This window comes from Apodemus sylvaticus, chromosome 19 (genome assembly GCF_947179515.1).
Source record: "Apodemus sylvaticus chromosome 19, mApoSyl1.1, whole genome shotgun sequence".
NCBI classification, from domain to species: domain Eukaryota; kingdom Metazoa; phylum Chordata; class Mammalia; order Rodentia; family Muridae; genus Apodemus; species Apodemus sylvaticus.
The window spans coordinates 2,054,947-2,071,654 of record NC_067490.1 but is presented as its reverse complement, the minus strand read 5'-3'; the positions used below and the strand labels follow the sequence as shown (position 1 = coordinate 2,071,654).

General features: G+C 49.7%; 1 protein-coding gene and 1 pseudogene across 2 annotated transcripts; one reads left to right on the top strand and one right to left on the bottom strand.

Moving 5' to 3' along the window:
- Positions 1-1,706: 1,706 nt before the first annotated feature.
- On the bottom strand, positions 1,707-7,407 carry LOC127669433 (14-3-3 protein zeta/delta-like; annotated as a pseudogene).
- Positions 7,408-10,905: 3,498 nt separating this feature from the next.
- LOC127669414 (H-2 class I histocompatibility antigen, L-D alpha chain-like) lies at positions 10,906-16,404 on the top strand. Of its 2 annotated transcripts, XM_052163348.1 has the most exons (7): positions 10,906-11,140; positions 11,322-11,597; positions 13,680-13,955; positions 14,063-14,179; positions 14,358-14,390; positions 14,557-14,604; positions 14,740-16,404. In XM_052163348.1, the coding sequence occupies exons 1-7, from the start codon at positions 11,002-11,004 to the stop codon at positions 14,742-14,744; spliced, it is 894 nt and encodes a 297-aa protein (XP_052019308.1). In that variant the 5' UTR covers positions 10,906-11,001; the 3' UTR covers positions 14,745-16,404. The 2 variants fall into 2 exon arrangements, with proteins under 2 accessions (XP_052019308.1, XP_052019309.1); XM_052163349.1 differs by lacking the exon at positions 14,557-14,604.
- Positions 16,405-16,708: the final 304 nt, after the last annotated feature.

The window sequence follows — 16,708 nt, the reverse complement described above, 5'->3', positions numbered from 1 at the left end:
TGTGGGCAACAGTGGTAATGTGTCCCATTTGTGACTAGTGAAGCCTTATCTGCTGGTGCTGAGTGTCTGAGGGCAGGCTGGGAGAGCGGCTGGTGCTGGAATGTGGTGGTTCTAGGTTTATCAACAAGGCTGGTCTGCTCTGAGGAGTCAGAGCTGAGATGGAGTGTGACATCAGCAGAGGGACAGGGACTGTGCCTTGGGTCTGGTCTTAATCAGCATCCGGGTCCATCTTCCTTCCAGGTGAGGTGACTGCTGGATGGACGGGGACATAGATGACAGAGACAAGGAAATGATAGGATATGTCTTAGACACTGCTCTATTGCTGTGCAGGGACACCATGACCAAGGTCGTTGTTAAAGAGAAAGCCTTTAATCAGACCTTGCTTAGGGTTTCATTGACTTAGTCCATTCTCACCATGGTGGGGAGCATGGCAGGAAGCAGGCGGGCGGGCATGGGGCTGGAGCTGTAGTGAGAGCTCGTCCTGGTCTATGGGCAGCAAACAGACCAAGACTGGGCTTGGGGTGGGCTTCTGAGACCTCAAAGCCTGATCCCATTGATCCACTTCCTGTATCAAGGCCACACCACCATACCTTCTAATCCTTTCAAGGTGCCACATTCCCTGGTGACTATCTTCAAATATATGAGCCTATAGGGGCCATTCTTATGCAAAGTACCAGAGAATGTTCAAGACTTAAGCAGCAGCATCCTCCACCATCAGTCCTGACTGAGGTGGAAGAGTGTGGAGGGGACCCTATGTCACTGTCCCTTGGGACTCCCCATCTTGTGCTACACAGAAGGACATGCTCTTCATGTTCAGTGGCCTCAGATCATCCTGGGAAGTCAGTGATAGCAGCAGGTGTCAGGACTCCTGTGACAAAGCCTGAGCCATTTTCCAGCCTTCTCTATGGCAGGAGTGGACACAGGGGTGCCCTGGAAACAGAATATGAGACCCTGAGGTATCCTGTTCCCTGGATGCCTGGGTCCCTGGTGGAGCAGCAAACATTTATCCATAAGACCTTTCTTCTGTACACCTTGTGCATGTGCAAAGGTCCTGTGGAATGTTCTGGGTGAGCTGAGTGTCAGCTCAGGTGCCAGTCCTCTTCCTCCCAACCACTTCTCACACGGCTGTCCTCTGTGTCCATCTCCCCATGCAGTACTTTAGGTGTCCTAGGAGTGTGGGCGTGCAGCCTTTCCTGAAGGAGTGCTCACCAGGGCCTCTGTCTAACAGCAGCAGGGACTGTGCAGAAAACCAGTGTGGTGTCCTGCTGTGGGTTGTCCTGATGTTGTTTGTATTCTGATGTTAGTTCTGCTTCCTCAAGAGGGATTGCAGCCAATGAGCAGTCCATCACCTACTCAGGTGATCTCATGTGAACCTGCTCCCCATCTTAACTGCTCAGTAAAGGCTCGAGCCTGTGACTGGGCAGTGGAGAGGAAAGGTGGGACTGGAAGTTTGAGAGTGGGGCAGGTAGAGGGGCAGAAGAGGATGAGAGGGGCAGGAGGGAGGAGTGAAGAGGAGGAGGAAGAAGCCATGATGGACCAGAACCACGTGGCCAGGAGAAACCACAGGTAGCAAGGGATCTTATAGCTGGGAATAAGTTAGTATAGGGTCAGCTATGCCCAATCTTGGATTAATAAGTAAATTGTGTGTGTTTTTCCATTCATAAAACTTTTATTCCATTTACATGAACTTTACTACATGTGTTCTTAACAATTATGCTTGGATTATTCATGAAATTTTCATAAGACATTAAAACAAAGCTAGCCGTCATCTCAAGTTATTTCCCTGTTAACTGTTTTATAGCACATGCATGTTAGGCAAGTATCAAAAAGAAAAAAAATCACAAAAGCAAAAACAAAACAAAAACTTTTTTAAAAAAAGTTAAGTACATGGGATTCTCTTTACCGCTGTGCTCTATACACATGGAGCCGGGAACACCAAGCAACTCGTTTTTACTGCATCTTCACTTTTACATTTGTTCTTAAATTGACTAAAACATTTAAATACAAATAAAATGTGTAGTAAACAGAATGAAAGCAAACAGCAGGTAACTTTACAAATAATGGAATGGAACCGTTTCTGCCCTTATCAGAGTAAATTGGGTCACAACTTTTGTCTAGAGACGACTCTGGAGCTGTGGTCAAGGGTGTGCACGCAGAGACACGCATTCCTGGCGTGCATCCACAGGATGTTTGTGTCACAGCCTCAGAAGCGCTCCAAGCCTTACAGTGCCCACAAAGACTACACTCGTGACTGGAGCCATTACCCTGCTTATTCCCCGCCAGCACACACCAATATGGAGGCAGGTTTCTTTGCTTGCTTAGACACGGAAGCAGTTTTAACACGGGCCCTTCTGAAGCCACAATGCACCAAAAGTACTATGCCCAGCATGTGCAACTCACGAAAAATTCCACATCCCATGTTGGCCACCTCAAGATGAAAAGGAGCAACTCCCTAAAGTTAACTGGCTCTACTCCCCTAATACTAAGACATAAAAACCACATGGGAAATATGGAAATTCAAATAGAAGCAACATAAACCTGTCATAAATCGTAAACAAAAAAACTATCTGTGGGACAGCATGGATGACAAATGGTCTACTGTGTCAATTTTAGAATGAGGCAGACAAAGGTTGGAAGGCCGGTTAATTTTCCCCTCCTCCTGTTTCTGCTTCGTCTCCTTGGGCATCCGAAGTCCACAATGTCAAGTTGTCTCTCAGTAACTGCATTATTAGTGTGCTGTCTTTGTAGGACTCTTCACTTCATGTATCAAGTTCAGCAATGGCTTCATTAAAAACTGCCTTTGCCAGAGCAGGCTTTCTCTGGGGAATTCAGGATCTCATAGTAAAACACAGAGAAGTTGAGGGCCAGACCCAGTCTGATGGGGTGTGTCAGCTGCATCTCCTTTTTGCTTATCTCAAATGCTTCTTGGTAGGCTTGCTGTGACTGGTCCACAATTCCTTTTTTGTCATCACCAGCAGCAACCTCAGCCAAGTAACAGTAGTAGTCACCCTTCATTTTCGGATTTTGGGGTTTGGTTTTTTTCGAGACAGGGTTTCTCTGTATAGCCCTGGCTGTCCTGGAACTCACTCTGTAGACCAGGCTGGCCTTGAACTCAGAAATCTGCCTGCCTCTGCCTCCCAGAGTGCTGGGATTACAGGCGTGTGTCACCACCGCCCGGCTCACCCTTCATTTTCAAATAGAAGACTTTGCTTTCTGGTTGAGAAGCATTGGGGATCAGGAACTTTTCCAAGAGAGACAGCGCATCGTTGCAGAAGTCTCGCCGCTCAGCCTCGAGCTTCTCCCTGTGTTCCCGAGCCATCTGCTGCTTTTTCTCAGCACCTCCGTCTTCTGCTCCATGCTTGAGATAACCCTCCAAGATGACCTACGGGCTCCTCCGACGTTTTTAGAGGCAACAGAGAGAAGGTGCCTCTCCTCGTTCGACAGCTCCGCTCCTTGCTCAGTGACAGACTTCATGCAGGCCGCCATGCCATCGTAGCGTTCTGCCTGCTCGGCCAGCTTGGCCTTCAGCACCAGCTCACTTTTATCCATAAGTGGAGAGTCTGTGTCCTGAGTGGGTGGTGGCACACGGACCCAGCTCGGTAGTCTCTGGGCTGCGGTGGCGGTGGTCAAATTGTGTGTTTTTTAAATGGTTTATTTGTGTTAGAAATTCCAGCACAGTGTCCCACATCTTCCTTCCCCACACATGACAGATGACACCAGCTTTGATTTCTTTCATCAAGACTTAGGGAGTTGTGACCGTTTCTTGCCCCTCAGCCACACTGCTTGGCCTGGACAGGCAGTCCCATGTGTGTCCCGTGTCCAAGGAAACCAGGAGAGCATGTCAGAGCTACAGCTGGAGCAACAGGCTCTTGTGGATCTCCCTCTCCCATCCACAAGGAGACAGGGAGCTGGGATCACAACCATCACTGTCTGGAGGGACAGCAAATGTTTGTACCTGGGGCCATATTTCCATTCCCTCAATGCCACATAAACCTCATGCACCAGCAGGGAACAGCTGGCCCATCAGCTGAGGTAATGAGACCCTGACACGCAAATTCACATGTAAATGAGCTGGGGCAATGACAGGAGTGTCACCTGATTGACAGGAATAGGGTGCAATCCAATTCCTGAGAAGTTAAAATGTCAAGGAAAGGCTACATTTTATGACTAATAAAACTTTGTTCTTGGGCCTGGAGAGATAGCTCAGTAGTTAAGAGCACTGACAACACTTCTGGAGGTCCTGAGTTCAAATCCCAGAAACCGTGGTGGCTCACAACCATGTGTAATGAGATCTGGTGCCCTCTTCTGGTGTGTCTGAAGATAGCTACAGTGTACTTACATATAATAAATAAATCTTAAAACAAAAAACAAAAGAAAAAACCCTTTCTTCTTGCCTGAGAGGTTTACAGACTTACAGAAGTGTATACCGAAGACCTAACAACATACATATTCAGGTAAATGTGTAATGGTATAATTTAAGTGTAATTCCATTTCTGTGTATATGGTTCCTGTGAATATTTTTAAGGTGATTCTAAATCTAATAAACATTCATCATGGCCTTGGGATGTATCAGAGCCGAGTTGTTAAAGACAGGCTCTTGGTGTCCTAATCCTGTGTCCTGATAGGATGCTCTGTCTGGCCTCAGTGGCCTCCCTACCAGGTATCCTTGGCGGGTGATGGGATGTGATCCTCTCTGGAGACTGCAGGATGCTCTCCAGCTTGAGACCCCAAAGGCTCCTGGTCTCCTTCCTGGGATGCTGTGTCTCCCACAGTTCCAGTTGAATGTAGATAATAATTGACGTCACACAACACGCCCAGCACATAGCAGCATCAGCAGGGAGACCAGCATCGAGGCTGTGAGCACAGGCAGGTGTGTGGCCCCTTAAGGCCATGTCGGTGATCCCTGCATCTGTAGCACGGAGCTCTTTCTCTGCCCACACTGTCTTCATGTGCTCCAGCATCTTCCGGACCACACAGAGAGCATGACAAAGGATGCCGGCTCCCCAACTCCAGCTCTAGGCATCCTCTGCAGTCCCTTTGATGGGATGGGGTCTCAGGACCTCGGGATGCCTTCACACTCACTATGTAGCTGAGGCTGTGTTTGAACCCCTAACATTCTGGATACCCCTATGGAGTTCTGGGGTCAGCGGCACACCTCTGTGCTCAGTTAGTGTGTGGCATTTACATACATGTAAATCAGGGCCCTTTGGTCATTTCTCCTTCTTTAATCTCCCTGTCCTGCCTCTCCTGCTGCACCTCACCAAGTGGTTCCCTTGCTCTCCCAGTCTAACATATTTAGAGTCCACATATGACCAAGCATGTGTGCAGTCACACATTGCTTCTATACAGTTGTCCCCTTCCCTGCTGGGAAAAAGATTCCCTCTGGGAGCCTGTGTGTGAACCCTGCACAGCAGTAGGCCCTGTCTGCACTCTGTGTGTTGCTGTGTATGCACTCTGATGGAAAGGTTGCTATATCAGCTGCAGTAAGAGATGAGTAACAGTCACATGCAGAATGCTGAGAACAGGGCAATGCAATAGACATGGTTTAGTTCCTCCCCCTCCCCACTGCCCTGCGCTCCCCTGTGGTGGGAGATGACAGATGAGCTGCACTGAGGGAATGAGAGACCATGGCATCGGGATCTGTGGATCTGACAGCTGAGTCTGCCCCTGAGCACCTCAGCCCTGTGCATCGAGAGCAGTGTGGACACTGGACAGAAGAGGCAAAGGTCTCAGACCAGGTGAGACAGGATCATCATCCCACAGAAAGAAAGATAAAATGTGTAAAGCATGTATCTCGTCCATTTGTACAGTGTTTGCCTTGTTCCTTTCAGATCTTAGTTAACCAAAGTCACTAAAACTGTGGAAGGTGCCACCCCCTGGTAAGAGTCACAGGACAGCACAGTGTGTCTCTGCCCTGGGTCATCTCTGCAGCCCCTGGACCAGTCTTATAATAAACAGGAATCTAGAGTAGACTCATCCCATCAACCCTGGAATCTTCTCTGGAGGCAGCACCAGGATCCCAGAGCCAGGGAAGGAGAGGGGCCATGGGCACGGCTCAGATCCAATGGGACCAGATCTGAGATGAGAGCCTGTGGATCCCTCCTCTGTGTGGATCCTGCAACCCAAGCTTAGCTGGGGAAAGATGGGGGAGAACTCCACAGAGGCACCACGAAGGAGGCAGGAGCTCAGCAGAGTTTAGTCCATCTGTATGGTCCACAGTGTCCTGAGAGCAGGGCCCTTGTTGTGTCTGGTGGGGCAAGAATGGAAAAGCACCTCCTACTGCTGTCACACGTGGACATCCATGAGGAGAACCAGACAGGCAGTCTCTCAGGAACAAGAATAGGCCCAGTCCTCCATACAAACTAAAGATGAGAGAAAGAAACACAGAAGACAAAGTCAAGAGTCACAGTCAGGACAGCATTCTGGGCTCTCACAATCCTGAGGACAGCACAAGGCTCTGGCCATCCTGTGTCCCTGTGATTACAGACCCTCAGCTTGTGCTTCACAGTGATGGACAGAGCAGAGCCTGGAGGAGACAGAGCTGAGGGTGACCCTGTCAAAGGTAACAACAAACTGAGCCCCACCTGGGCACAGCCCCGTTTACACTCAGCTCCCAAAGCCTCATCCTGCCTCACCAGATACACACAGCAGAGTGACACAGATTCTGGAAGGTTCTCCATCTGCCATTTATTTCCTCCACAAACTCTATTCTCAATTCTTTAATTAACCTGTCAATCAACCCTCAGGTCAAGATGCTAACAATCAAGTTAACATTCAGATTCATATTCTTGGTGTGGAAGTGAGGAGCTGCAGCTCAGGGCAGCATGGAGCTGACAGGATGCAGATGTCCCCCAGTGTGTGGCTGGACCAGGAAGGTTGGCTGTGGAAGGGAACACAGGGCAGTGCAGGGACAGGGTCCTGTGTGCAGGGCAGGCTGGGCTCCACAGTTCTTCACATTGAACCCATAGGATCACAGGGAACATCAGACACTCTTGTCTAAAGAGGACTGAGGGCTCTGGATGTCACAGGAGAGACCTGAACACACTGGCTGTCACTCAGTCCACTCCAGGCAGCTGTCTTCATGCTAGAGAATGAGAGTCATGAACCATCACTGTGAAGTCAACATCCCAACAACCCACAGCTCACAGGGGATTCTGGGAGTCCCTGAAACCCAATCATCTCCACATTGCCCCTCCGCAGTCAGGTCCCAGAGTGTCACCTTTACAGTCTGGGAGAGACATATCAGAGCTCTGGGAGGTGTCTCTGCCTAGGTGAAGAAATATACAGAAAAGGCCGGGTGGTGGTGGCACACACCTGTAAGCCCAGCACTTGGGAGGCAGAGGCAGGCGGATTTCTGAGTTTGAGGCCAGCCCGGTCTACAGAGTGAGTTCCAGGACAGCCAGGGCTACACAGGGAAACCCTGTCTTGAAAAAAAAAGCAAAAAACAAAACAACAACAAAAAAAAAAGAAAGAAGGAAAGAAAGAAAGAAAGAAAGAAAGAAAGAAAGGAAGGAAGGAAGGAAGGAAGGAAGGAAGGAAGGAAGGAAGAAAGAAAGAAAGAAAGAAAGAAAGAAAGAAAGAAAGAAAGAAAGAAAGAAAGAAAGAAAGAAAGAAAGAAAGAAAGAAAGTTCCTTCACAGCATTGGGCTGCAGGCAAGCCTGTAAGGCATTTTCTTAATCAGTGATTGCTGGAGAAGGGCTGGTGGTCCTGGATTCTATAAGAAAGCAGGACTGGGCTCTTTGCTCTCCGCTCTCCCACATACTCTCACCTCTCTGCCCTTGGGGCTCTTCCTCCCCCACCGCTGTGGTCATGGTGGCCTCCACTTCTCTACTCTCTCTCTCTCTCTTTCTCTCTCTCTCTCTCTCTCTCTCTCTCTCTCTCTCTCTCCTCTCTCTCTCTCTCTCTCCCATCCTCTACCACTAACTCTCATCCCCTACTCTGAATAAACTCTATTCTATACCAAAAAAAAAAAAGAAAGAAAGAAAGAAAGAAAGAAAGAAAGAAAGAAAGAAAGAAAGAAAGAAAGAAAGAAAGAAAGAAAGCAGGACTGGGCACATTTATGAAAAGGGGAGGGAAGATGGGGGAAGGGATGTGCGGGGAGGGGGTTAGAAGTAGGCGGGGCTGCAAAGTGAAGAAATAATGGAAAAGTATGAAAGGCTGACTTAGGACATGGCAGTACATGCCTGTAATACCAGCACTTGGGAGGCAAAGACAGGCAGAGCTCCATGAGTTCAAAGCCAGCCTGGTCTGCCAGAGCTGTCAGACAGAGAAACCCAATCCTGTCTTGAAAACTCACAGTGTTGGGGGTTGGGGGAGAAGGCTGAGCAAGCCAGTAAGCAGTGCTCTTCATAGCCTTTGCGTCAGCTCCTGCCTCCAGGTTTGACTTCCTGTCCTGACTTCCTTCCATGATGAACAGCGATGTGGACGTATAAGCCAAATAATCTCCTCTCCAAGATTCCTTGTTCGCCGTGTTTACCATAGCAATAGAAACCCGGGGACACATCACTGTGAGTTTGGTTCTCACACAGCACAGTCTCCATAAAAGCCCTGGAGAGTGAGAGGCAGATGTCTAGCAGGAGATCCCGAGATTCAAATCCTGTAACCAGCGCAACCCCTGAACCCTTCCAAACACCAATACAGCTGCTGCCCTCTTCCAGTCATCTCTAGAAAGTTCTTGCAGGTGGGGACTGCAGTAGGAGCTAGTGATCTATCTGAAAAAGAACCAGACGGTGGGGCTGGAGAGGTAGGTGGCTCAGTCGTCAAGAGCATGGCAGCTCTTGCAGAGGACATGAGTTTGGTTCACAGCACACATGGAAGCTCACAACCATCTGCGGTTCCAGTTCCAGGGAATCTGTTTGTTGCCTTCTTATGGCCGCCATGGCCACTCCACACACACGGTGCACAGACATCTATACAGACAAAATGCTCATACGTAAAAAGACTCAGTGTTTTCTGTGGGTGATGTTGCTCCGTGGATACAGCATGCATATGGTGCACAGATGTTCGTGCAAGCAAAACACCCACATACACAGAAATAAATCAGAGGTTGGAGAGATGGCTCAGTGGTTAAGAGCACTGGCTGATCTTCTAGAGGAGCCAGGTTCAGTTCCCAGCACCCACACAGCAGCTTACAACAGTCTGCAACTCCAGTTCCAGGGACCTCAACACCCTCGCACAGACATACATGTAGGCAAAACACCAATGCACATGAAATAAAAATAAATAATTAAAAATATATTTGAGGGGGGACTGGGAAAGGGGAAAGCTTTTAGAATGTAAACAAAGAATATAGAAAATAAATAAAAAATAAATTTGAAAAAAAATATTTGAGTATCACGTAGTAGATTATGAGGCATTGGAGAGACTGCATGTCTCCCTGGAAGCAAGAGCTAACAGTGCCGCCGATGGGCTTTTATTCTTCTCATTTACACGCTTTCATTACACGCTGGAAGGCTGGACAGACCTGCTCACTTCAGCACCCTGCCAGTTAAACAGAACCCCCTCTGCCAATGCCTGTTCCAAGTCTGGTGAACGTTTACAAGGAGAGCAGGCAGCTGCAGGCAGCAACTGAGCATTTCCCACGAGCACTGACTCTCAGATACAAGCTCACTGACAGTTGCTTTAACCTGGGAGTCACCCTGGGAGCATCCAGTGATGTGTGTGTGTGTGTGTGTGTGTGTGTTATATAGTGTGTGTGTAAGTGTGGTATGTGTGATGTGTAGTGTGTGTGTATGTGTGTGAGTGGTGTGTGTTGTGTGAGTGGTGTGTGTGTGGTGTGGTGTGTATGTGTGTGTGTATGTGTGGTGGTATGTATGTGATGTGTGTGTGCTCCATGGTGTGCATACATGTGTGTGTACATATGTGTGTGTGAGTGTGTGTGGTGTATAGTGTGTGTGTGTGTGTGTGTGTGTGGTATGTGTGTAATGTGTGTGTGTGGTTTGTAGTGGGCATACATGTGTGTGTACATTTGTGTGTGTATGGTGTATAGTGTGTGTGTGGTGTGTGTGTAGTATGTGTGTGTGTGTGTGTGTGTGTGTGCGTGCGCGCACTCTTATCTCTGCTTTTCAGAACAGTCCTGAGCTGTCTGTGCTCACATGACCTGGGGAACCCGCTCAGAGCCCTGGTCCACTGGGAAGAATCTGAGCCGTGTTATTTGACAGCAACTGAGGTGCAAGCAATTTGTGGTGACATTGATTTGCATTTCCAGCCACATAATTAATTCATGTTGGTGAATTCTCAGATACATCACTTGGAAAAGGCTGTTATGGGGCCGATTGAATCTGCTTGCTACCAAAGCCCAGCTACCTAAGTTCCATTTCTGCGACTCAGACAAAGGTAGAAGGAGAAAACTGAGTCATAGTGCCTGCTGACCTCACACAGGTTCTGTGGTGGTGAGCAAGCACACACACTGGTAAGTTTTCGGTATGGCTTTTGGTTTTTATATGTGTGTGTATATTATATATAATGTATATGTATATATATATATTTCAAGGTTTTGTTTAGCTCCAGTTGTCCTAGAACTCTCTGTGTGGATCTAGGTGTCCCAGAAGTCCAAAGATCTGCCACCCCACCACATCCTATTGCTGAGATTAAAGTCTTGATCAGCTTTAAAAATAAATTCTTTAAAGGTTGTCATTGCTGACCTAGAATTTCCCAGACCCGCGCGGGTGAGTGCGGGGTCGGGAGGGAAACGGGCTCTGCGGGGAGGGGCCGGGGCGGCACCGGGGAAGCCGCGTCCCCGCGTCGCCCACCGGACCCTCCGCCCCTTCTCCACCCACGTCCCGAGCCCCGCGCCCTGCTCCCCTCCCGGCCCGCGCGCCCGCCCGGGGTCCCGGGAGGAGGTCGGGGTCTCACCGCGCGCCGCCCCCAGGCTCACACTCGCTGCGGTATTTCCACACCGTCGTGTCCCGGCCCGGCCTCGGGGAGCCCCGGTTCATCTCTGTCGGCTACGTGGACGACACGCAGTTCGTTCGCTTCGACAGCGACGCGGAGAATCCGAGGATGGAGCCGCGCGCGGGGTGGATACAGCAGGAGGGGCCGGAGTATTGGGAGGAGGAGACTCGGATTCACAAGAACAAAGAGCAGAGTTACCGAGTGAACCTGAGGACCCTGCTCGGCTACTACAACCAGAGCGAGGCCGGTGAGTGACCCCAGGTCGGAGGTCACGACCCCTCCACGTCCCGACACAGGGGCCGGAGACGTCCCGGGTCCCAAGTCCGAGGTTCGGGAGCAGAACCGACCCGGGACCGGTTTCCCTTTCAGTTTGGAGGAGTCCGCGGGTGGGGCAGGGGCGGGGCGGGGCTGACCGCGGGGTCCTGCAGGCTCTCACACAATCCAGAAGCTGTCTGGCTGTGACGTGGGGTCGGACGGGCGCCTCCTCCGCGGGTACCAGCAGTACGCCTACGACGGCCGCGATTACATAGCCCTGAACGATGACCTGGAAACGTGGAAGGCGGCGGACATGGCGGCGCAGATCAGCCGACGCAAGTGGGAGCAGGCTGGTGCTGCAGAGAGACACAGGGCCTACCTGGAGGGCGAGTGCGTGGAGTGGCTCCGCAGATACCTGGAGCGCTGGAAGGAGACGCTGCTGCGCACAGGTGCAGGGGCCGCGGGCAGCTCCTCCCTCTGCCCTCTGGGCTGGGGCTCAGTCCTGGGGAAGAAGAAACCCTCAGCTGGGGCGATGCCCCTGTCTCAGAGGGGAGACAGTGTCCCTGGGTCTCCTGATCCTCATCACAGTGACTGCACTGCCTCTCCCAGGGCTCAGCCTCCTTCCTGGACAGTGCCCAGGCTGTGTCAGGAGGGAAGGAGAGAATTTCCCAACATAACAGCTGCCAGCCTGTAGCCTCCATCAGCCATGGCCTCTCCCAGGCCGGGTTCTCTGCCCACACCCACTGTGGACACGGACTCCTGTCATGCTGAGTGTGTCAGCCCTCACACCTCAGGACCAGAAGTCTCCTTTACCTGATGGGAGACATGGACTCCCCTACACTAGGCTGGTTCCCCAGTTTCTAGAACTTTCCAAAGAATAGATTCTCACAGATCCCGTCCTGTCTGTGGGGTTTGCATCCCTTCCACAACCCAACTCTATCTATTCCTACAGTGGTGAGTGGTCACAGGAGCCCTTATGGGGGACCCTGGAGGAATATAAATCGTGGAATTTCTTTTTTGTTTTCTTTCTTTCTTTCTTTTCTTCTTTCTTTCTTCTTTCTTTCTCTCTCTCTCTCTCTCTCTCTCTCTTTCTTTCTTTCTTTCTTTTTCTTTCTTTCTTTCTTTCTCTCTTTCTCTTTCTTTCTTTCTTTCTTTCTTTCTTTCTTTCTTTCTTTCTTTTTTTCTTTCTTTCTTTCTTTCTTGTTTTGGTTTTCCAAGAGAGGGTTTCTCTGTGTAGCCCTGGCTGTCCTTTAACTCACTCTAGACCAGGTTGGCCCTCGAACTCAGAAATCCACCTGCCTCTGCCTTCCAAGTACTGGGATTAAAAGTGTGTACCACCAACCGCCCTATTTCTTACTTTCTCTTTTTTCTTTTCTTTCTTTTTTCTTTTTCTTTCTTTCTTTTTGTTTTTTATTTTTTTTCCGTTTGTTTGTTTTTTGAATTTTTTTTTTCAAGACAGGATTTCTCTGTGTACCCCTAGCTATCCTGGAACTCACTCTGTAGACCAGTCTGGTCTCAAACTCAGAAATCTGCCGGCCTCTGCCTCCCAGAGTGCTGGGATTACAGGTGTGCAACACCGCCTGGCTTTTTATTTATTTATTTATTTTTGAGGGCGTTATTTTGTTTCTATTCAGGTTTTGTCTGCACTGCAGTGACCCTGTTTCTCCATGCCCTTGTATTGTCATTTATATCAGTCTCCACGGGTGCCAGAGGAGACTGCTAACATAAATAATTAGACAAGGTAAATCAGGGTTCCCTTAAAAGGGAGATTTTTGTGAACTTAGACTGTTTCCTGTCAGAACTAAACATCCAGAACCCCCCTGCTCTTCCTTTGCTCCCACAAGTTACAGTGCTCCCCTAGTGAATCAGGAATTGGACTCTGAGAGACAGGGTCTTCTGCCATCCAGGGCTGGAGTGAGAGGGAAGATCCTCACACTCTGTGAGCCTGCTGTGTTCAGTGAGTGCTGCACTGGGGTCCACAGCACACTCCAGGGATCCTGTGTGACACACCTGTGCCTTGTCCTCCAGAGGCAGGGCCTGGGAGTCATTTTCTCTGGCTGAGTGTCAGAGGTTCACCACATTTCTGCTGCACACTGTGTGATGGCTGCTCACTTGGACTGACAGTTATGCTGGTCAGCAAGATGGCCACAGGGTTGAGTCTCAGTGGTGGCACCCTTGCCGTAGCATTAAACCCTAATTTCTAATTTTGATATGAACTCAAGCACATATTACATTACTTATTTTCCATTCCATCTTCCATACTTTGACTACCTGTCTCATTCTATAGAACATCACATACGGACGACCATGCTGACCCACTGGCTCATGTGGATTCCCTCTGAGCTTCTGAGTCCCCCAGGAACATGTGCAGTTCTATGCTGAGGGGACCAGCTCTGCCTGCAGGTCACTAGTGCAATGACAGTCAAAGTGTCAAACAGACACATAGTTCAGGGTCATCATGATTTAACTGTGTCTTGTGTAGATTTTAGTGTGTCTTGTTAATTGTGGGATTTCTTACATCTTCCACACAGATCCCCCAAAGGCACATGTGACCCATCACCCCAGATCTGAAGGTGATGTCACCCTGAGGTGCTGGGCCCTGGGCTTCTACCCTGCTAACATCACCCTGACCTGGCAGTTGAATGGGGAGGAGCTGACCCAGGACATGGAGCTTGTGGAGACCAGGCCTGCAGGGGATGGAACCTTCCAGAAGTGGGCATCTGTGGTAGTGCCTCTTGGGAAGGAGCAGAATTACACATGTCATGTGCACCATGAGGGGCTGTCTGAGCCCCTCACCCTGAGATGGGGTAAGGAGGGTGTGGGTGTCAGGGAAAGCTGGAGCCTTCTGCAGACCCTGAGCAGATCAGGGCTGAGAGCTGGGGTCATGACCCTTTTCCTGTTCTCTCCTTCCCAGAGCCTCCTCAATCCACCAACTCTATCATGGTGGTCATTGTTGTTCTGGTTGTCCTTGGAGTTGTGGCCATCATTGGAGCTATGGTGGCTTTTGTGATGAAGAGGAGGAGAAACAGAGGTAGGAAAGAGCAGGGTCTGGGTTTTCTCTCAGCCTCCTTTAGAAGTGTGCTCTGCCCATCAATGGGAAACACAGCCACACCCTCATTGCTACTGTCTCCACCTGGGTCTGCTGTCAGTTCTGGGAACTTCCTAGTGTCAAGATCTTCCTTGAACTCTCACAGTTTTCCTTCTCACAGGTGGAAAAAGAGGGGACTATGCTCCAGCTCCAGGTTAGTGTGGGGACAGGATTGTCCTGGGGACATTGGAGTGAAGCTGGGGATGGTGGGAGCTCTGGGAACACATAACAGCTCCTCCAGAGAAATCTTCTGGGGGCCTGAGTTGTACCGTGATATGAATACATACATGTACATATACATTTGTTTTGTTGTACCCTAGGCAGGGACGGCTCCCAGAGCTCTGATGTGTCTCTCCCAGATTGTAAAGGTGACACTCTGGGGTCTGATTGGGGAGGGGCAATGTGGAGATGATTGGGTTTCAGGGACTCCCAGAAAATCCTGTGAGCTGTGGGTTGTTGGGATGTTGACTTCACAGTGATGGTTCATGACTCTCATTCTCTAGCATGAAGACAGCTGCCTGGAGTGGACTGAGTGACAGCCAGTGTGTTCAGGTCTCTCCTGTGACATCCAGAGCCCTCAGTTCTCTTTAGACAACAGTGTCTGATGTTCCCTGTGAGCCTCCGGGCTCTATGTGAAGAATTGTGGAGCCCAGCCTGCCCTGCACACAGGACCCTGTCCCTGCACTGCCCTGTGTTCCCTTCCACAGCCAACCTTCCTGGTCCAGCCACACACTGGGGGACATCTGCATCCTGTCAGCTCCATGCTGCCCTGAGCTGCAGCTCCTCACTTCCACACTGAGAATAACAATGTTAATGTGAACTTGATTGTTCACATCTTCACCCTGAGGGCTTTGATTGCTTCTCAATTTCATGCATTGAGAATTCATAGAATTTTTTTAAAGAAACAAATGACATGTGTAACCTTCCAGAACTGTGCCACTATGCTGTGTGTATCTGGTGGGAGACAGTGAGGCTGTGGGAACTGAGTGTGAACAGAGCTGTGCTGAGTCGGGCTCAGTCAGTTATTATCTGTGATGGGGTCACTCCGTGGCTTGGTCACTCCAGGCTCTGCTGTCTCCATCACTGTGAAGCACATGCTGAGAGTCTGTCATCACAAGGACACAGGGAAGGACAGAGCCTTGTCCTGTCCTCAGGATTGTGAGCCCCAAGAGCTAAAGCTCAGAGACTCAAGTGGGGATCCTTCAGTGTGCTGGGTGGGTGCACAAGATAAGTCACACTACATTTCCTCCACCCACTTGCTTTAGCTACTAATGATGCCGTCCTGAATCTGCCCTGTCCCCTGCCACTGTGGTGATGTCTGCTTCTCCTTCTCTCCAGTGTCTTTTCCGTGGTTCTCAGGCATAGGATGTGATTTTCTGTTGAACTCTCAAGAACACATCCACAGCTGAGATAATTGGCTTCGATTTTTCAGAACCTATTTTTAATAATGGTTCTTAAATGCTTAACCTCCCTGCTATCTGTCACCCACCAGAAGTCATGGAAAAGAAAGGATATGAGGACACAGGGAAGTGCAGCTGTTTAGAGATGGTTATTTGGGGCAAATGGAATCTACGCTGTCAGGATATTAGCAGTTCAGTTCACAAGAATCAGCAAGGGCAGCTCGATGCAGAAGCCGGGAGGCTCAGCTGTTTAGGAGTTCCTGGGGACAATTTCAATCCAGCAGTCCAGGTCTGTAGTGTCAGGATAGCAAACAGGAATCATCAGCTGTGCTATGACCCAGCAGAGACAGCCAGGCCTCCACTGAATCAGCCTGAGTCAGCAGGAGACACCAGGAGAAGTTCTCTGCGGTGCCTCTCTCAACAGAGTGAAGACCAGCGAAGATGAAGACTTGAGACCAACAAAGCGCTGCAGAGCCAGCTATGCGAGCCCACCATCACTTACACTGCGCCCTATTACACTCTCCCCAGACATCACGTGTCCTACAGGAGTCTTGCCTCAGCACAACACCACGTGACTCTGTCTTAGCAAAACTCCACGCGTGAGCCTGTATCAGCTGACATAGCCAGACACTTCCCTTCACTCTGCCAATCAGCGGCTGCAAAAGCAGCAAGAAGCCGCCAGAACATCACCAGAAGATTTTTGATGCATTTGTCTCTATGGAGTCCTGAGAAACAATGACCAATAAACAATGGTAAGGCTTACCAATACCGTGCAGCCTCGTCTACTGTCTGTTGGGATTTATTTACATTCCTTCTAAACATCAGGTGTCCTTTCATGTGTCTGCTTCAGCAAAACATCTTTCACCTGTGTCTGCTTCAGCAAAACCTCATTTGACACAACTGACTTTCCACAGAAAACAGAAGTTGTCACTTCAAGAACAGCAATGCTTCGCTCTCCTGACACTTGGGTATGGCTTCCTGAACCATTTACACTCCTGGACTAAGTCTCTTCATCTCCACTGCCTGCTCTGTGGACTTGTGGCTTGCAGCCCTGACTCGGCATGGTGGATGC

Bases quoted from the DNA above. Each gene is read 5' to 3' on its own strand.
- LOC127669414 (XM_052163348.1), top strand. From the start codon at position 11,002: ATGGAGCCGCGCGCGGGGTGGATACAGCAGGAGGGGCCGGAGTATTGG. The intron at 14,180-14,357 runs GTAGGAAAGAGC...TCCTTCTCACAG, and splicing joins GAAGAGGAGGAGAAACAGAG to GTGGAAAAAGAGGGGACTAT. The intron at 14,391-14,556 runs GTTAGTGTGGGG...GTTGTACCCTAG, and splicing joins GGACTATGCTCCAGCTCCAG to GCAGGGACGGCTCCCAGAGC.